This window comes from Siniperca chuatsi, linkage group LG11 (genome assembly GCF_020085105.1).
Source record: "Siniperca chuatsi isolate FFG_IHB_CAS linkage group LG11, ASM2008510v1, whole genome shotgun sequence".
Classification (NCBI taxonomy): Eukaryota; Metazoa; Chordata; class Actinopteri; order Centrarchiformes; family Sinipercidae; genus Siniperca; species Siniperca chuatsi.
In genome coordinates, this window is record NC_058052.1 from 29,907,017 (window position 1) to 29,927,586 (window position 20,570).

Here is a 20,570-nt window from a genome sequence, read left to right on the forward strand (position 1 = left end):
TGAGAATGACTTCCGGATGGGAGCCGAAACGTCTTGATTCTGAAAACAGTGTCCAGACGACTACGACTGGACTCCTGGACGAATGAGGGATTACACCATTGGAGGTTATTGTTAGTGTTTTTTTAGTAGTCTTTTAAAATTTGCCTTCCTGGGTGCTTCAGTGACCATCGCTGGTAGCTTGTTCCACGTTGTGATGGCTGTATACATTACAGATCTGCACACTGCATCTGTTCTGGGTTTAACTAGATAACCCCTAGTGGCCTGCCTGGCAGTGTGACTACGTTAGTCTCCCATATAATTTATGTATGTATAGACAATTAGGTTGTTTACTAAAACAGATATTCCTAAAGAAACGCATTAGATTGCATGTTAATGTTACGGCTGTGACAGTTTGTTTATTCCCCTGTGTGTCTCTGTGTTTGGGGGTGTGGCTACTCCTCCTGACTCCTCCTGACTCCACCACTGTCACTCACCTGAGATCCTTCACCCACTCACTCCGCTCAGCCGACGCACCTGCCTCCCATCAAGCTCATCGACGGCAGTAATTCTACTCCGGCTCTCCAGTCACTCATCGCCAGATTGTAGTTTCAACCACAGTGGATCGTTACTCCGTTACCTCACCTACCTGCTTACCTGTTCTGGATCTTTATCCCAGTCTTGCCAAGCTTCACCACCATACCTTCACATCCTCGCTGCCAGCCCTGGATCCCACCCCCTGGTCTCCACCCACTTCCCCGTTCTTTAATAAATCTCTTTATATCCCTACCCCTTGTCTGAGTCCTGCACTTGAGTCTAACCTCTCGTCTACTCTGAGCCACGAGAGACTGGCATGCAGCCTCTCTGGACTCTGCCACACCCAGCGGACAGGGCAGTGCGAGCCTTGCAGCTTTATTCTGAGCGATTTGGAGCTTAAACAGATCTTTTTTGGCTGCACCTGACCAGACTGCTGAGCAGTAATCAAGATGAGATCAAACTAGTGTCAAGTGTGCGGATTACATAACAAATAAAGATTATTCCGATTTTTCCTGAGTTCATACCATTTAGTCCTTACTAAATAAAAAGAACAGAGAATCACTGAAGTTGTGAAGAGACAGATCAACTTCCTATTTATAAAAACATGATGATGATCTGCAGTTTACAGAATCATCCAGCAGGGGGAGACATTTCTTTACAATAAGCTCTGCAGGTTATTAATGAATTAATAAAATCTGACTCATTATTCATAAATAATCTGCTTTTGATGTTCGGTGAAACATGCAATTAAAATTACGTGGATTAAATGTTTAATTCTGGGTGATGATGGAGATCATCAGAGCTGAAGAAGAGCAGGAAAAATGAAATGTAGGAGGAAAAAAGGAGGAAGAGGGAGAAGAAAAGGAGGACGACGAGGAGGAGAAACAACAACCAAAAGAGGAGGATGAGGAGGAGCAGCATCTCTCTTCAGTCTGTCAGACACTGAGGAGGTTTGTGGAGGTTCAGATGCTCAGACCGACTGTTTGAATCATCGACTCTGATCCTCCTCCTCTCAGACAGGAGGAGGAGGAGGAGGAGGAGGAGGAGGAGGAGGAGGATGTGCTGCTGCTGCTCTTCAGTCTCAGATTCAACAACGAGAAACCAGAAGTCAAACAGGATCCACTGATTAAATTTATATATACTAACATACATATATATATATATATGCTTCAGGTATTTTGATGTTGGAGAATTGAAACGTGTGAAGCTTCATGTTCAACGCTGAAATCTGGTGAGTTTTAATGTTGATGTGAGGTGCTGATTCGTCTAAAAGTGTCAGAGATTAAACTGAGTGGCTCTGTTATTGTTTGTTTTTTTGTTTGTTTTTTGGGTTTTTGGTGCCACAGGACAAAATATTCTTATGACTCAGAAAATATATAATAATGGAGTGAGAGAGAGAGAGAGAGAGAGAGATAATTTAAAATCCAACTAGGCCAGTAGGTCATTGAAACAGAAATAGCACTAATTTTTTATTTCATTCAAGCACCAAAGAAGACTGAGAAGATGAAAACGGGAGACAGAAAAGCTTCTGTTTGAGATGGAAGATGGAGTCTGGAAACAGCAGCTGGTGTTTTTAACAGAGTTTGGATGCTGATTTATTTAAAATACAGAAGCAGCTTCAGTTTTTTAACAGACAGACGACGAAGCAGCCTGCGTTTTTAACAGAAGAGTCTGAAGCAGTGTGATTTTTTAACAAAAACAAAATGAGGTTTAGAAGTAGCAGCTGGTGTTTCGAACAGACAGGAGCTGAGGTTTGGAAGCAGCACGGCATGTTTTTATTAATGGAAAATAAAGTTTGGAAGCAGCAGCTGGTGGTTTAATTAACAAAAGGATAACGTGTGGAACCAGCTTCAGATTTTTAACAAACAAAGGATGAAGTTTGGAAGCAGTCTTTGCACCCTGAACGTCGGCGGTCGCAGGTTTTGCTTCTCGGCCGAGCTGATGAAGCGCCTCCCTCTCAGCAGACTCAGTCGGCTGCATCGCTGCGTGTCGGAGAGCGAGCTGCTGGAGCTCTGCGACGACTACGACCGTGACAGGAACGAGTTTTTCTTCGACCGGCACTCGGAGGCCTTCAGCTTCATCATGCTGTACGTGCAGCACGGGAAGCTGCGCTTCGTGCCGCACATGTGCGAGCTGTCCTTCTATAACGAGATGCTGTACTGGGGCCTGGAGAGTGCCGACCTGCAGTCGTGCTGCCAACGACGCCTCGACCAACGCATGTCTGACTGCTTCGTCCACTTCTTCCCTGAGGAGGAGCCGCGGGGCTCCTCGGGGCCCCGGAGCCACTGGCTGGAGAGGATGAGGAGGACGTTCGAGGAGCCCACGTCTTCGCTGGCGGCGCAGATCCTCGCCTCGGTGTCGATGCTGTTCGTGGTCATCTCCATGGTGATGCTCTGTGCCAGCACTTTACCGGACTGGAAGACCACCGAGACCCTGGACCAGCACAGGTAGGACACATCCGAGACCAGCTGAAGACATACTGTGCATACACACACATACTGTATGATTGTCTCTCCTTCTGATTGGTCCTCTCTCTCCCCCCTCTCTCTGATTGGCTGTCCTCCCTGCAGGATCATCGAGGCGGTGTGTATCGGTTGGTTCACGGTGGAGTGTATCGTCCGTTTCCTCGTATCTCGGGATAAATGTGAGTTTGTCCGTCGTCCTCTGAACATCATCGACCTGTTGGCCATCACGCCGTACTACGTCTCTGTTACCGTGACGATCCTGACGGGGGAGAACTCCCAGCTGCAGCGGGCCGGCGTCACTCTACGCGTCCTGCGCATTATGCGGATCTTCTGGGTGATCAAGCTGGCCCGTCACTTCCTGGGTCTGCAGACGCTCGGCCTGACACTGCGGCGCTGCTACCGTGAGATGATGATGCTGCTGGTCTTCATCTGCGTCGCCATGGCGATCTTCAGCGCACTGGCCCAGCTGCTGGAACATGGCCTGGACCTGGAAACCGGAAACCAGGACTACGCCAGCATCCCCGCTGCCTGCTGGTGGGTCATCATCTCCATGACGACGGTGGGATACGGGGACATGTACCCGGTGACGGTGGCGGGCCGCGTGCTGGGTGGCCTCTGCGTGGTGAGCGGCATTGTGCTGCTGGCGTTGCCCATCACCTTCATCTACCACAGCTTCGTCCAGTGCTACCACGAGCTCAAGGTGCGCTCCGCCCGCTGCACCCACAGCCTGTCCGCCGAGTTCATCAACTGACCAATGAGCAACGCTGCTGCTGAGGTGGATGAACACGAAGTTCATCAGCTGATCGCAGCTCTGCCTGGCAGGAAATTATGTCTCATAACCACCAAAAACTACAAAACGTCACATCAGGTCCTACGACAACTTTTCACAACTTTACTAAAACTTTTTGTTTTCAACAAGTCACAGCTGAAGAGCTGCCTCACCTGTTCAGTTCAGGTTTGTTTTTAGGGGTTGGAGGTGTATTTCGTGTGTGTAATCTGAAGTTATTGGTAAACAGAAACACATAGTGAGTTTATACAAAAGAATCGGGGAATAAAATACTCACACAGCTGTGACTGAGATCCTTTTAAACTCATAAATAATCATTTATTGGAAACTTTATTCTCCATGTTTGTTGAATTCCTGTAATTGACAAAAAGAAATATTAAACTAATTGAAAGACGATAAACTGAACACTGTGAACACAAGTTTTACCTTTAACTATGGCCAAATCACATCAACCTGTCTGATGTATTTCAGTTTCTTCATTAGTAAATCAGAGAGCTGTAAAATTAAGCTTTAACACAATTTGTTCTCCAGATCGAGCAGCACAGACGAGCCTCAGTTTGTTCGTCTATGAGAGCAAATAATGTTTGCAAAGATTTCAATCTTCAAAAGAAACTGAATCTGTAATTGTGAAATTTAATTGCTACTGAATATTTAATGTTGCAATTTAAACTATGAAATATTTTCCTTTAAAAACCATCTGTCTGAATTTACGTACTCTGAAGACTCTTTGACATTTTCAACAGTCAATTTGAAGTTGTACAGTTTTATTTCAGGTATACACACACACACACACACACACACACACACACACACATATATACACACATATATATATATATATATATATATATATATTAGGGTTCACAAATTCAGATAAAAGTATTGAGAAACTATATTCAAGCTGCTCAAATTCAAAAAGCTAAATTCCGAAAAATGAAAAAATCTGGTCGCTTAAATAGTTTTAAATTCAGATCTGAACGTGTCAGAGACAGAAGATAATCAATCTAGCCGGGATGGGATCGATCAGAACTATTGGGTTACATTAATGTATGTATTATTAATAGATATGACGTGGCGCCTCCACTCAGCCAGTGGTCACTTACGGTACTGCACCTAAAATGATCATTTTCCCCACAGACCTCCATAATAAAAGACGTGTGTAAAACTGTTGACAGGACGACTCCAGCTGTGAACCAGCTCAGTTAATACTGTTTGTGTTATGACTTTTTAATGGAGGTTTTATGTTTTTTATATTTGTAAAACTTTAGTCTGTGACGTCTCAATGTAAAGTCTATGGGCCAGCAGGAGAAACACTACTGAGCATGTGCAGTGGGACACAAGTGCTCAGTGAGCAGTTTTCATTTAAGTGACTGGACGCCATCTTTGAGTCTGATATCCAGTTCTTCTGATAGATCCATGGTTACATTCTGTCAGTCATGGGATCCATCTGAAGGTAAAATATTTCAGTGCTATAAATCCATGTATTCAGTTGATATAAGATTCAAATCTTTCTGGTTATTTGCTTCCATAAAAGTGGACAAACGTCCCTTTAATTATAATGAATGACAGCGACGCTTCCAGGGGCTGTCTGGTTTCTTTGAAAGAGTAAATAGTAAACCAGAGTAAAATCAAGTGAAGACGAGCTGTTTGCCTCATCAGCTCCTCAGTTTTCAGTCTTGTGTATGTACATGAACACCTTCAGGTCTGACTGAGATGAACTTTTCTATGGATCTTCACGATCTCCAGACCATGATTCCAAATCCTCCTGAATGTTTCCTTCAGACTAAAAACATTTCAGAAATTTTCCCTTTGGACGCAGGAAATAGACACATCAGCTGATCTTCTTTCTGCTCCTCAGAGGACGAACCCTTTATATGTTACTGTTCCCTGTAGCGCCCCCCTCAGGATCAACATGTTCAGCTGTTTGTGTCTCCTCTCGCCCCTCTGTTAAACCAGCAGTCTGTGGTGTAACTGGATCTGTTGAGACCGGCTAGACACCGTCCACGGTTTCCATGGCAACAGCAGACTCAGAGACAGGAAGTTAAAGTGTTGGAAACATTTGGTTTTGAATGTCAGGACGGCGGAGCTGCTGAAGTGTGAATTATCTCAATGAAGACACTTCTTCTACTATTTTTTCTTCTTCTTTGGATACTGCAGGGTTTAAACCAAAGCACAACTACATGGATCCCTTTAAGCTTTAACCAGTGACAGTCTGTTCCTTCTTCCTTATCTTTCTTTTTCTTTCCTTCCCTTCACACAGATCCGTCTCTGTGAACTAAAACACAATTTTATCTCTTAAATGTTCATAATTTCTTCATTAAATCCAGATGAATTCTTCATTAAAGGACCAGTTTGTGTATTTCTGAAGCATCAGTTTGAACTCACTCCTAACTGGCTGAAAACACATCTTTTCTCCAACTTTAAGGTCCGACCTCAGAGAGATCAGTTCATGTAGAAATGCAGGTTTCTTAGTAGATTTTAAAGAAGTCTCTGAGGTAACTGAGGTCTGAACCTCGGGTACTTTTACTACAGGATGCTGCTTTTGTTTGGCTGTTTTTTAAATGAAAGATGTAGATTACATAATTTTAAGTTCCAAATTATATTACAGCTGTAAAACACAAATAAAATCCAAATCAATCTGATCATCTGGGAGCCACCTGTTCCACCTGATCAGCCAATCATCATCTTGCTCATGGTGGGATTTGTTGGGTCTCTGTAAATAACATTATAAAGACTTCGGTCTAGACCTGCTCTGTAGGAAAAGTGCAGGGAGATAACTTCTGTTATGAATTGGCGCTATATAAATAAAACTGAATTGAATCAGAGGGCAGTACAAACACTCATGGAGCAGGTGTCTCTGAGTTTTATGTTACATTTTATGTTATCAGGATGTTAGAAGGAACATTTCTGTCCAGAGGGCAGAGCACCTCCCTGGACCTGGACCTGAACCTGGACCTGGACCCGTGCTCAGTTAATTTCAGTTCATATTAATTATTGTTGCACAATGAAATGTTTAAACGTGCGAAACACGAGGCAACAAACGGACTCATATCTGTTGAGGTGTCTGGAAAATCCTTCAATTTTAAAGAGGTTTGAACCCAGAAACATGAAGTGATCCTCTGTCACATCACACAATAAATACTCAACACACAATAATGCTGCTGCTTATATTATTAGTGTGGCATTATTATTAAAGTAGGATAAATATTTGAATCCACTTTAATATATGTTGACCTTTTATGCCAAGTTATATTTAGTCTAACTGTATTTGAAATTAGTTTTATTGAAGCATCTGAAGGAAAGAAGAAAAATCAGCTTCTCTGTTTAAAGACTTTGAGTCACAGAGATTTTAGACAGAGAAGAAGAAGAATCAGAAGAAACAGAATCAGACACAGTAAATATGGAAGCTGCTGCTCTGGGCTGCAGGAAAAAATCATCTCCACAATCCCCCCGGCTGCAACAACCCCACTATGAACACACCAAATGATCAATAATCCCAATATCAACACACCAAATTATCTGACATGGAACCCTCAAATTAAGATGAAATATAATAAAATGAAATAGTCATATTCACTCTGTTGTTTCTGGTGAAGTGTGTCGAAGTTTCCTGCCATGAAGATGGTTATAGTTCTTCTTCTGGTTTAGTTCAGCCCAGAAGAAGAACTTTACTCCTGGCAGCTCTTTGGCAGGAATACGTTGTGTTTTCTGATGAAACATTGCTCTTTGTTCCAGGATGCTTCGCTGCTGCACTTTAAACTTTAAGTGAAAACTTTCTTGTTTTCTTTTTGATGTTACGAAATAATTTCAGTTTCTTTTTTTTTGTCATGTTTGTTTCTCAGCTTGAACACCTGCACAGGTGAATTTATATCTGTATCAAAGTTGAAGCAAATTCAGTGTTATAAAGTTCCCAAAAGTGTCTGTGTTTTGAAACAATTTGGTTGCTTTACACAAAAGTGATTGGGGGAAAAAAGCATTGAAAAATGAATAATTATGACATGGCAACCAATCCTGTTACTCAGAAAACAATTTCAATTTCAACTCATAAAAATGTAATAAGAATTAATTAGATTTGTAGAAAACATTTAATGTGTAAATTTACTCAGCAGGTTAAATAATTCTGATTGTAACCACACAAACAACCAAACATTAAAATCACATGTTTTACATCAATAATAATAATAATAATAATAACCAAATCAGATAAAATATTAAAACTCTCTGAAGGGAGTGTTTCTGCATTTTATGCAGAATGTATATGGCGGGTTCCGCCCTCTGTTTTCCTTTATATTTAGTTTTCTACACACCTGCACCTTCAGTCACCAGTCCGTCAAGCTCCTGAAGTTTGCAGATGACACCACCCTCATTGGGCTCATCTCTTAAGGGGAGATTGACCACCTGGTGACCTGGTGCAGCCAGAACAACCTGGAGTTTAACGCTCTGAAGACAGTGGAGATGGTTGTGGAATACTGGAAGAACCGAGCCCCAACCACCCCCATCACCCTGTGTGACTCCCCTGTCAACACTGTGGAGTCCTTCAGTTCCTGGGCACCATCATCACCCAAGTGGGAGCTGAACATCCCTCACCAAGAAAGCCCAGCAGAGGATGTACTTCCTGTGGTAGCTGAAGAAATTCAACCTGCCAATGATGGTGCACTTCTACACCGCCATCATCCAGAGTCCATCCTCACCACCTTCATCACCATCTGGTACACTGCTGCCACTCCCAAGGACAAGGGCAGACTGCAGCGTATCATTCAATCCGCAGAGATGATGAGTGGCTGCAATCTACTTTTCCTCCAGGACCCTGAAGCGAGCAGGAAAGATTGTGGCTGACCCCTCCCACCCTGGACACAAGCTGTTTCAGACACTCCCCTCCGGCAGGAGGCTGCAGTCCATCAAGACCAAAACCTCACGCTGCAGAGACAGTTTCTTTCCGTCTGCAGCCTCATCAAGGCCTGGCAGGTGCAGCTGGTGGAGGTACTGGCCCAGATGCTGGGCAAAATCGCAGCGATGCACCAGACATGAGTCTGGTTGCGTGAGCACAAATGGAAAATGGTTCAGGAAGAATTAAAGGCCATGCTGAAGATGGGGGTAATAGAAGAGTCCAACAGTGCCTGGTGTAGCCCCATCGTTCTTGTAGGCAAGAAGTATGGGACTATATCAGAATCAGAAACACTTTAATGATCCCCCAAGGGAAACTTTGTTACAGCAGCTCGCCTTTACGTCAGTGTACACAGGAGAAAGTACTAGCAAAAAATATAATACACTATAAAAACAGGTCAGAAAATAAATTACCAGGTGGGTATAAGTATAAGATAAAGGAGGAGTTAAAGAGTCTGATGGCCACAGGCAGGAATGACTTCCTGTGGCGCTCTGTGGTGCATTTTGGGGGATGAGTCTTCCGCTGAAGGCGCCTCCTTTGTTTGACCAGCACGTCATGGAGCGGGTGGGAGACACTGTCCAAGATGGCATGTAGTTTGGCCAGCATCCTCCTCTCTGACACCACCGCCAGAGAGTCCAGCTCCACCCCCACAATGTCACCGGCCTTACGGATCAGTTTATTGAGTCTGTTGGCGTCCGCTACCCTCAGCCTGCTGCCCCAGCATGCAACAGCATACAGGATAGCACTGGCCACCACAGACTCATAAAACATCTTCAGCATAAATATGGTTCTGTGTGGACTACCGCAAAGTGAATGATGTGTCACGATTTAATGCCTAGGGTTGACGAGCTCCTGGATCAGTTAGGCACCGCTCGTTTTTTCACGACACTGGATTTGACCAAGGGCTACTGGCAGATTCCCTTGTCTCCAAAGTCTAAGGGAGAGACAGCCTTCTCCACTCTGTACGGGTTGTACCAATTTACCACATTTGGTACTTGGTACTCCACACATTTGGGTTGTTTGGGCCACCGGCCACCTTTCAACACCTCATGGACCGAGTGCAACGTCCGGACACTGCATATGCGGCCGCCTACCTGGATGACGTTATCATCCACATTGACAGCTGGGCGGAGGATATGCGGCGGATGGCTGCAGTGCTTGGATCATTGAGGCAGGCCGGTCTCACCGCCAACCCGAAGAAGTGTGCGGTTGGACGGAGGGAGGTACGGTATCTGGGGTACCACTTGGGCGGAGGGCAGGGGCGCCCCCAGATAGACAAACCTGCTGCAATTGCCGCCTGCCCGAAGCCCAAGTCAAAAAAAGAGGTGAGATGGTTCCTGGGGCTGGCTGGTTATTACCAGCGGTTCATTCCCAACTTCGCAGAGCTGACCAGTCCCTTAACCGAACTCACCCGGAAAGGTGCCTCAGATCCGGTCCAGTGGACAGAGCGGTGCCAACTGACGTTTGAGATGGTAAAACAAACCCTCTGTTGGGAGCCTCTCCTCCACACACCTAACTTTTCTCTCCCTTTTGTTCTGCAGACTGACGCGTCGAACAGAGGAGTGGGGGCCGTTTTGTCCCAGCAGGTGCAGGGTGTCGACCGCCCGGTCGTATACATCACCTGGAAGCTGGCCATCCGGTGGGCGGTTGAGACCCTGCGGTATTACCTGCTGGGGCGCCCATTAACCCTCTGTTCGGACCATGCCCCCTCCGCATGAAGGATGCCAACGCCCGGATCAGCCGGTGGTATCATCAGGGAGAGGTAATTGGCACAGCTGAAACCAGTTAATTAATTATGCTCTCCCTAAATACAGTAGCATGCTGGACCTGGGGAGGAGGACAGCCAGCCAGGGAGGCTTGCTTTTGAGGACACCGAAGAAGAAGCAGAAGTGGCGATGCTGAAAGCAATGTCTTGAACGTCGTACATAGAAAGCAATACGATCCCAAGAACACATGTGCATGTGCAGCGCATGTGCTTGCACATCTGCATAATATTCATTAAAAATCTCTTGCTAAATTTCTCCCAGATTCCCTTCGATATAATGTAGGGGAGGTATGTCAGTGCATGAGTGAGATGTCAAATTTCTTTCTCCCAACTCTTTACCAATGTCATCCACCCAGGATATATCGCTGCCATCATCCTGGGACTTTGCAAAGTAATTAGGCCTGTTGTAAATTGGTGGCACATCAGACCTGTACAAAAAAAAAACATGCTAAATTTAGAACAATCGAAATATGCAACATTTACATTTTTTTTTGCGTATCCTTCTGCACAAATGAAGAACGGCCCTATAAACAGGAGAGATTTGAAATATTTGAGGTGCTCAGGCCATGCTGGTCTGGGCAAAGGTATGCATGTACCGGGGTCTGCCCGCGCTGGTTTGTTTCCGAGTGATGACCAGACATACAGAACAATTGAGGAGTTCGGAGACAAAGGCGGGGACCCTCCGGGGGTTGAACAGGATGCCAGTGGCGAGGACGGAAGGCCTCTGGAGGTCTGAAGGGAGGCCGGTGGCGTGGCTGGAGATCAAGACCAGGGTCTGGCGACAGGGCAGCAGGACTGGAGGCCGACAACTGGAATGTAGAGCTGAGAACCGCTGGATCCAGGGAAACAGGACACTGGAGGATCTGCAGCAACTCAGCAACAGGGGATTGCTGCAGCTCAGAAAGTTCAGGAGACAGCTGAGGCACAGGAATAGGTGACTGCAGAGGCTCAACAGGATCAGAGGACAACTGCAGCTTAGCAGGGACTGGTGACCCCAGCAGCTCAGAAAGTTCAGAGTCAGCTGCAGCTCAGGAACAAGTGACTGCTGCAGCACAGAGTTCAGGAGGTTGCGGCCCAACCGGAACAGGAGATCCAGCAGAGGCAGGAATGTGCTGCACAGAGTCCAGGGGGCTGCTGAGGCCCAACGGGGACTTCAGGAGGCCACTGCAGCCCAGGAATGGTGATGGCAGCAGCACAGAAGCAGATGACAGCCGGCCTGCCAACTGGGGACGAGGAGCAGGCGTCGGCCGGGCCGAGGAGCAGGCGTCGGCCGGGCAGAGGAGCAGGCGTCGGCCGGGCCGAGGAGCAGGCGTCGGCCGGGCAGAGATCAGGCAGGACTGATGACTGATGACGGCTCAAAGGCACTGGACCGCTGAATCTCTGTGGCGCTGATCTGACACAGAGGAAAGGAAGAACACAGACTAAATACACTCAGGTAGGGGAGACAACGAGACACAGGTGAAACCAATAAGGGCAAGCAAACTAATCACAAGCAGGAAGTAAAACTGCACAAGACACATGAGGGAGAACTCTTACCAAAATAAAACAGGAAATAACATAATACAAACCCAAAACCACAACAGTATATGTAAATTATAGATTATCATGTCTGAATGTTGAAACTTGAATAAATGTGGCAGAAACATGTTGGATAGTTTTTACTTTTTCGTTTAAAAAATAAGACCTGAAGGACTATGATGATTGATAGGAGACGTTTTTCAATGAACACTGTTATTATTATTATTATTATTATTACTTATTTTAGATTCTCATCATATGTTTCAGATTTTTAAAACAATCAGATCAGGATTTTGTTTCGTATTTTCTGAGGATTTGATGAAGGATGTGTTTGTCACGTTCAGAAGAGGACCCAAATGCAGGACTCAGGCAGGTTGAAGAACACAAGATGAGTTTATTACTCGCTTAAACGGCAACACAACACAACTTAGAGCGGCTGAGAAGTCCAGGTAAGTAATCCAAAAAGGCCAACACAAAAAATAACAGGAGCCCAACAAAGGTAAATCCACACAGAGGCGCAGGAAACATACAGGACTGAAGAGAACAAGCTGAACCGGTGGGGACAAACACAGGCACGTGGTACAAACGCAGACTAAATACAAGCTATCAAAGACAGGAAGCAAAACTAGAGGGAAGGAGAATATTACAAAATAAAACAGGAAACAACAGGACACAAACTCAAAACCATGACAGTGTTAGTGTTTTACAGATTAAGGTATTTTGATGATGATGATGGTATGATTTAGGTTTGTGGAGGTTCCATTTTCAGCTGTCAGTCTCTCCCCCATTAACACCACCTTTAACAGATTTAAGGTGGTGTAACACCAGTTGGAGGGAGGAGGGCAGATGCAGGATATGTTTTAAACCATTATAAAATACAGACCCATTTATAGCCTGAAATTATAAATGAGATTATAGTAGATTTTTATTTTCTTCAGATCCAGAATTCATTTCTTTGAAACCAAATATTTAAAATGTTGTAATTTTAGTTCTATAGTATCTATACTGTAGTATTAGAACTTCCGGTCAGGCAAATCACAGACGCCCTGCAGCCACGGGTCCTTCTGCCGCTCTGACGTCATTACGCAGCGCAGTGTCGTCAGCAGGAGGAGCTGGATAAACTGGTATACTTGGGGAGCAGAGCAGCAGGTTAGGTGTGTCGTCAGTAACAGGTTAAATATCGGTGTGTTCAGGTGTGTTACCTGAGGCAGAGATGTACTACCGACTGAACGGAGTGACGCAGCGGCTCACCGGAGCTCCCGCCGCCGCTTACAGCCCGCAGGTGAGACCCGAACACCGCGTGACCTTGTTAGCACCGGAGAGCAGCTGCAAATGCTAATGCTAATGCTAACCAGAAACAACAGGATTGTTAGTGAGTGGAGGAATATAGTGATCAGTTATCGATCATGTAATCAATAGATCAGATAAAATGGGTTTAAATCTGATCTGAGGTCTGTCAGCTTTAGAGTTTATTTACCTGATAAAATCTCTGATCAGCTGTTTGTGTTATTGATGATCAGTGACGTCAGAGGACAAACTTCCTGATTCATTAAATAAAATTTAAATAAACAGTTTATCAGTCAGCTGATCTTCTTTTCTGAACATTTATTTTCATTATCAATCCATCAGCCGATTCTTTTCCTGATTAATTGATGAATCTAACAATCAGTGAAGATGTTGATCAGTTTTTCTTCAGGTGTTTTGTTTTATTTGACAGATTAAAAACAGATTCAGTTACTTTGATAGAAAAGATCTTAGCAGCGATTTTGGAGAGCAGCGACGAGGATGAGTTTCAGAGCCTGAAGGGTTTGATTCCAACGATGACGAGGAATACCGAAATGTTAGGGATCCATTTGAAGATGGGTAAGTGTGTTTATTTTACTAAATCACAGTAATAGTGCACTTGGCGCTAAGCTAAATGTGACCGTCTTGGCTAAAAACAAAGTTAAGTAAAATTAGTCACGAACTTTGACAAAATTGGCTGTCCATTAGTAAAAGTTTACTCTGTTTTAAAGTTATTTCTCTCTGTAAAAGTGAGCTTCATTTACAAACAGTATAGATCAGAGGCTTATATATAATAACTAATGTAATATTGTTTCACTTCCATTCACACTTTGAAGACATGCTTTGACCGCTGGTTATTGTATCAAACTGTTCTGTGCAGATGACTGAACCACAGCCGGCCCGGCCGGCCAAGAGGTCCCGTGCCCCCGAGCACGAGCACCGCCCCCACAGCCACCAGCACCCCCACCTAGACAGCAGCCAGCTCCGCTGTCTTGGAAGACAGACAAAGACCCGGACACCGCTCCCCCCGTCTCCAGGTTTCAACCAGCTCGGACACCAGGGCCGCAGCTCGGCTCCACCCCTCGACCGAAACTTTTCTTTCCTGAACAAACGGTACAAACACTGTCAGAAGAATGGACAGACTTGAACACGGGGATTTTACAAGTACAGTGGGCTGCTTCTGTACATGGCCATGGCGAAACTCGACAGCATCGCAGATTACCGGAAGCAGAATCGCCTCTTTTCTCTGCCGCTTCCGTCGCAGATCATGCCACGGCACAGATACAGAGCGATGTCTGGAAGCTTCATCTTGGCGACCCTGATGAGGATAAAGGGCACAGCTGAACATGACGGACTCTTCCGACTAAAACCCCCGACGGACGCCATAAAGAAAGCGTGCAAGACGTTTTATCATCCCCACAGAGACGTGGAAGAAAGAAAGGTCGCCTCGAAGGCGTACATGAAGGCAAAACCCACAAAGTGGGGATTCAAGCTGTTTGTCTCGGCTGACTCGAGGAATGGCTACACAGTGGCATTTTCCATTTACACAGCGAAAAGCGACGTCCCCTCTGGACATGGCCTGTCCGCCTGTCCCTGGTGCAACCAGGTTACCTTGGCACAGGCTACCACATTTACATGGAGCCCAAGCTCTTCAGGGCTCTCCATGAGCACAGATCTGCTGCCTGGGGGACAGGGAGAACCACAAGGACTGCCCTAGGACAGAACTGGACGCCCTCGCAAGGAAGTCAGAAAGAGGGCGTAAGATGGGTACGGGACGGACACGAGGGACACTTCACACAGCGCGCTCTGTAAAACTGTGCAGAGGAGGGTGAAACAACGAGATGGCTCCTGGACAAAGGTATCAATCCCCTGTCCCGCACCAGTTACAGAGTACAAGCATCACATGGGTGGAGCTGATCCATCAGACCAGCTCATTCAGTATTACTCCGCACAACACGAGACCATGCGTTGGTACGATTTTCTGGACAGGGCCTCCACCAACAGCTTCATTCTCCACAAGGAGCTCGTGACACACAGAGCTTCGATGGAGGAGCTGACTCTGTGGCAAGCCTCTCCGCACAGCTGCTCCCCTCCACCTGCAGGTCAGCTTCCTGTACCTAAAGCCACCACGGGTCGCAGGAGACGCGAGCATTGCCAAAGCCGAGGCAAGCGAAGGGACGCACCGTGGAAATGCAGGGAGCGTGACGTCGCCGTCTGCGTGCAGCTGCACAGGAAGTGTTTTGCAGCACGGCAGTTGAAACATGCACATTATGTAAATATTGTAAATAGTTTTTGTTTTTTCTGTGTTTTATACAGTAAATGTTTGGTTTGAGAAAAAAAACTGTTGCTAATTTTTCATTTGCACACATCCCGGGAAGCGTGATATGTAGTAAGAAGAGTCACAGACAACACCTGTACTCAAAATTTATTATGCATTTATCTGTTTTATTCATATATTCCGCTGCTTCTGTGAACCTGAGACTTTGGTAAACCCATTTCAAGCACCAAAACAATTTGTCCACATGAGTAATGATGTTTTCACAAGAGATTTGAAGAATTTCAAAAATTGGACTTCAGCTTTTCATCTTGACAGAGTGCCGAGGTTTTCCTGCACAGTTTGATATAAAACACAGGGGTGTCATGTTATGCCAATGCGGAGGGTTCGGCACCGTGGAAACTGTCCCGCTGCAGCGTTCAGGCCGAGGTCGGGAAGACGCGACACGGGAACGTCTGCAGCGTTGACTCATGAGCAGCTGTGACCTGCGCTGCACATTTACTGCCGCTAGACAACCTCGCTGCTCACCTGTCCCTCTGCTCCGATCGGCAACACCTGCCTGCTCTGAGTGCAGTCGCTCGCTCGCCCACATTCAGTTTCCTTTTTCTGTTTGATTTTTAAAATTTTAACTCCACCTGTCTCTCTGTCTCCACCTGTCTGTCTCTCTCTCTCTGTCTCTCTCTCTGTCTTTCTCTGTCTCCACCTGTCTCTCTCTCTGTCTCTCTCTCTCTGTCTCCACCTGTCTCTCTCTCTCTCTGTCTCTCTCTCTCTCTCTCCACCTGTCTCTCTCTCTCTCTGTCTCTGTCTCCACCTGTCTCTCTGTCTCCACCTGTCTCTCTCTCCTGTCTCTCTCTCTGTCTCCACCTGTCTTTCTCTCTGTCTCTCTCTCTCTGTCTTTCTCTGTCTCCACCTGTCTCTCTCTCTCCCTGTCTCTCTCTCTCTGTCTTTCTCTGTCTCCACCTGTCTCTCTCTCTGTCTCTCTCTCTCTGTCTCCACCTGTCTCTCTCTCTCTCTGTCTCTCTCTCTCTCTCTCCACCTGTCTCTCTCTCTCTCTGTCTCTGTCTCCACCTGTCTCTCTGTCTCCACCTGTCTCTCTCCCTGTCTCTCTCTCTGTCTCCACCTGTCTCTCTCTCTGTCTCTCTCTCTCTGTCTTTCTCTCTGTCTCCACCTGTCTCTCTCTCTCTCTCTCACCTGTCTCTCTCTCTCTCTCTCTCTCCACCTGTCTCTCCACCTGTCTCTCTGTCTCCACCTGTCTCTCTCTCTCTCTCTTCACCTGTCTCTCTCCCTGTCTCTCTGTCTCTCTCTCCACCTGTCTCTCTCCACCTGTCTCTCCACCTGTCTCTCTCTCTCTCCACCTGTCTCTCTGTCTCTGTCTCCACCTGTCTCTCTGTCTCTCGTCAGGGTCTGCGTCCAGGTGTCCCACCAGTCAGTCCTCCCATCATCTTTGCGTCTCCGACCAAACTGGCGTCTGAAACAGGAAGTCAAGTGGAGTACCTGGGAGCCAATCGAGTCCCCGAACTGCAGAAAGTCTTCCAGGTAATGCTATGATGTCATCAGGTGTGCTGATGTAAGACAGGGCGGGTGAGGGGGGATGTTACAGCCTTTATTTGGACACCTGGTCTGAAGCGTCAGTCATGTTGCCATGGTTACCTGCAGGTTAATATTTAGAACTGAGCTTCAACTGATGACAGCTGACAGCCAATCAGAGAGCTAGTTGTGTGTCTGCGAGATCCTTGAGAAGGATCCAGGATTCACTGAGCATGTGCCAGAGGTCCTGGAAGAGGTTCCACCTGGCCTTGGAGAGTTTAATGGGTCCTTAAGGAGGTTCCAGTGGTATTTCAGTAAGGGATAAAGTACAGCAGGGTAATGTTTGGCAATAATAACCGTCTCGCTGTACATTATCCCGCTTATTTCTCGGATACTTACTCAAGAAATCAATAATTTGACACCGAATCTTGATTTTAAAAATGATTTTAATACGTCTTTTTTGCCACAGGACTTCTTTCTACGGATTGATATGATTGGACTCGAGAGTCTATGGGCAGAACTGCGTCTATCGCAGCGGTCGGCTCGTCAGAAGCAACAGGCCGTAGAATGCCGTAATTGACCAATCAGAATCGAGTATTCAGCAAAGCCGTGTAAGAGGTTTAATGGGTTCTTGAGGAGGTTCCTGGGGCGCTTGAGTGAGGGTTAGGATTGAGCTCTGCTCAGGTGCCTTTGTTTAGGATCATGTGATCTGTATGATGATGTAATAAGCCCCGCCCCTCACAGGTAACCTGTCTCTCTCTCTGTCAGAGGTCTGATGGGGTCCCAGTCCACCTGAAGAAGGGCCTGATAGACAAGCTGCTGTACCGGACCACCATGGGTCTGACTGTGGGGGGGGCGCTCTACTGCCTGGTGGCTCTCTACTTCGCCGCCCAGCCCAGCAACAAGTAAAGCTGCTGAGCTGCTGCGCTCTGATTGGACGAGAGGTTTCTGAGAGGCGTTCAGTGTGACAGACGGACGAGGAGGCGTTCAGGGACAGTTACAGGAAACAAACACTTTGTACAGAAAATATAATTTAGTATGAAGAATTAACAATAAAGTTTATTTTGTTGTAAAAGAATCTGTATGTCTGTCGGGTTTTCTGACATGTTTTAATAAAGTAACAATATATTGTTTCTTACTGATCGTGTACCTGTGGACAGGTAAGGTGTCTGTAGTGATGAAGACTCATGAAACTTCAGGTTTTAAACTCAGCAGCACGTCAACACTGGTGCTGAAACTCAAATATTTATAGTATTACTTTTATACGTGTTCGATAAAACAGGCACGTTTTTACTAAATCTCATTCTTTTGTTGTGCTGCATTAAGCGTTGTTGTTGTTGTTGTTGTTGTTGTTGTTGTTGTTGTTGGGCCTCGCCACGTGTGAGACAAAGACCGGCCGACCTGGAAAAGCGGAGGCTCGACTGAGAAACAAAGGACCGACAGATCGGCGCCAAGCCCCCGCAGCCGTTAACTCACCCAGGTGCAAGACTGACGCGAGAGCTCGGTTGACTCCTATTGGCCGAGACGCACAACACGCCACATGAAATCTCGGCGCACAGCTGTGGCGACATCACGTCTATGAAGTCTAGCGCCACACACTGTTCTTCTTTTCCACTGTAACCCCGTTACGACATCACGGGAACTTTTATTTTCCCCGGAGAGAGTTAACTCGCTGGACGAGCAACAGGCTGCTTTGTGTTTGCTGAACACACTTTTGGATCCTGACCGTTTATTCCCCATAACGATCCCGTACCTGCAGGAGGTGATGTTTGATGCTCGAGGTTTCTGCTAATAACCAAACCTGCCCTACTTGAATCCCAACATGGTGAAACATGTTACAGTAAAATAATTAATTAATAAATGTCCAAAAAGCCTCTATCAAATATTTTCACTGACACTAAATATTAATGAACCTTATTAATGTAGTTTAGTCTCAGTGTCACTGTGTGTTTGAACTTCCTGTTTAATATTTATGTAATATTTATTATTTAATTATTAGTTTTATTACAATATTACTTGTTCATCACCATATTTCTCAGTTATTTGTCTTCATCTCCCAATAATGTGTCTCTCACATTCAGTCTCTGTTCCAAACTTCATTCATATTTTCTGGATTTTAACAGTACACTGTACAGTCACTTTAAAGAGGGACACAATTAAAAACCCTCATCAGTGTCAGCATGCAGAGTCTGAAACTGAAAACTGTGCTGTCAGACTGGTCTAAGATCAGTTTCTTTGTGTCTGGAAAGTGTTTGAGTTCAGGCGGCTGCAGAGAAAAGTTAAAGTTAAATGTAAGTTTCTTTAATATTAATGGGGACGACGCTCAGAGACATCAGCTGCTAACAGATCAGCTGTGTGTACCTCCTCTGATGTGAGTTGATCCTGTTTTTATGAATCCTGATCCTCTTATTATTATCTTCATCTCATCACTCCCATAATGTTGGATTCAGTGGGATTATTGAGGATTATCTGTATAGATCCAGTTTCTTTAAAGGAACAGTTCAGCATTTAGTGACGTTCCCTCAGGCCTCGTTCAGGGTTCTCGTCGGTTCTTATCTATTCAGATCCAGACCAGTTCAGTCTGAAGTCTCTTTCTGTCATCGGTCCAACAACATTTAGAAAGTCCAGAAGAGTCGTTTGATTCAATTATTTTATCCCATTCATGTGTGTGAGGCCAACAGAGTCCACCTGTACCTCACCTTCAGAGCCAATCAGAAGAGAGTAGAGTCCCAACACGTGAGGTGATGTCACCTGCTTTTGTAGTAAAAACAAATGTTTATAACCAGATTTAGAAATGTTCATATTTCTCTGCTTCAGAGTTTAAGTCGTGTTAACATCATGTTTTGGGTTTTTTTGTGTTAAAAAACAATATTCTTTAAATATTATATATTAAATATTCTTTCTTGTGTTTCAGCTGTGAAAGAAATGCTAGACTGAGAATGTCACTAAATATTGAACTGTTCCTGTAAAGAAACTCTGTCCCTCTGGTTAAATGATTTCAGATCAGAGTTATAATCTGCAGAGGTCACTGTGACAAGGTTTTAACAGTTTCTATGAAAAGTGTCGGCAGCTCGGTGAAGAGATCAAACTGTAAATCTGAGACTAAATGAGTCTTTTCTGTGTTCACAGTAAAACCAGATTTGATTTAGTAATTACAGACTGAACGTAGTCGGACAGCAGGAGGTGATGAACTGTTCTGATTCTGTTGCATCTTTTATCTCCAGACCTTCAAACACTCTGAAAAGAAAAGGTGTGTGTTTTACTTTAAGAACACCTGTGTCCTTGTTGATTCTGCAGTTCGTTTTCAGAGCTTCTGCTGAGGTTGAGCTGAACTGAAATGTTTACTGAAATAAAGTTTTAAATGTAGGATCATTTGAAGTACAGGTGTTCAATACTTCTTCTTCCAGCTTTGTAGAAATAATGACATATAAATTTATTTCAGTAAAACACTTCATATTTACTTCATTATCGGATTATTTCAGTAAGTGGGGATCCATCCATCCATTTTCTTCCGCTTATCCGGGGCCGGGTCGCGGGGGCAGCAGTCTAAG

General features: G+C 45.3%; 2 protein-coding genes across 4 annotated transcripts; both read left to right on the forward strand.

The window, feature by feature from the left end:
• The first annotated feature begins 1,186 nt into the window (after positions 1–1,186).
• LOC122884891 (potassium voltage-gated channel subfamily G member 3-like) lies at positions 1,187–6,124 on the forward strand. Its single transcript, XM_044215367.1, has 3 exons — positions 1,187–1,744; positions 1,997–2,960; positions 3,084–6,124. The coding sequence occupies exons 2-3, from the start codon at positions 2,386–2,388 to the stop codon at positions 3,727–3,729; spliced, it is 1,221 nt and encodes a 406-aa protein (XP_044071302.1). The 5' UTR covers positions 1,187–1,744; positions 1,997–2,385; the 3' UTR covers positions 3,730–6,124.
• A 6,890-nt stretch (positions 6,125–13,014) lies between these two features.
• Positions 13,015–18,097, forward strand: LOC122884638 (cytochrome c oxidase subunit 7A-related protein, mitochondrial-like). 3 transcript variants are annotated; one of them, XM_044214794.1, is made up of 4 exons: positions 15,119–15,489; positions 16,894–17,028; positions 17,489–17,630; positions 17,788–17,877. In XM_044214794.1, exons 1-3 carry the CDS (start codon positions 15,121–15,123, stop codon positions 17,597–17,599), a joined length of 615 nt encoding a protein of 204 aa, XP_044070729.1. In that variant the 5' UTR covers positions 15,119–15,120; the 3' UTR covers positions 17,600–17,630; positions 17,788–17,877. The 3 variants fall into 3 exon arrangements, with proteins under 3 accessions (XP_044070730.1, XP_044070729.1, XP_044070728.1); XM_044214795.1 differs by lacking the exons at positions 15,119–15,489; positions 17,489–17,630 and adding an exon at positions 13,015–13,215 and having other exon boundaries at positions 17,788–18,097; XM_044214793.1 differs by lacking the exon at positions 17,489–17,630 and having other exon boundaries at positions 17,788–18,097.
• The last annotated feature ends 2,473 nt before the right edge of the window (positions 18,098–20,570 follow it).

What these genes read in the sequence shown, in the direction of transcription:
- LOC122884891 (XM_044215367.1), top strand. Translation starts at nt 2,386, where the DNA reads ATGAAGTTTGGAAGCAGTCTTTGCACCCTGAACGTCGGCGGTCGCAGG. An exon ending in GAGACCCTGGACCAGCACAG is followed by an intron (nt 2,961 to 3,083) that starts GTAGGACACATC and finishes TCCTCCCTGCAG; the next exon opens with GATCATCGAGGCGGTGTGTA.
- LOC122884638 (XM_044214793.1), top strand. Translation starts at nt 15,121, where the DNA reads ATGGGTGGAGCTGATCCATCAGACCAGCTCATTCAGTATTACTCCGCA. An exon ending in AGTTGAAACATGCACATTAT is followed by an intron (nt 15,490 to 16,893) that starts GTAAATATTGTA and finishes GTCTCTCGTCAG; the next exon opens with GGTCTGCGTCCAGGTGTCCC. An exon ending in AACTGCAGAAAGTCTTCCAG is followed by an intron (nt 17,029 to 17,787) that starts GTAATGCTATGA and finishes TCTCTCTGTCAG; the next exon opens with AGGTCTGATGGGGTCCCAGT.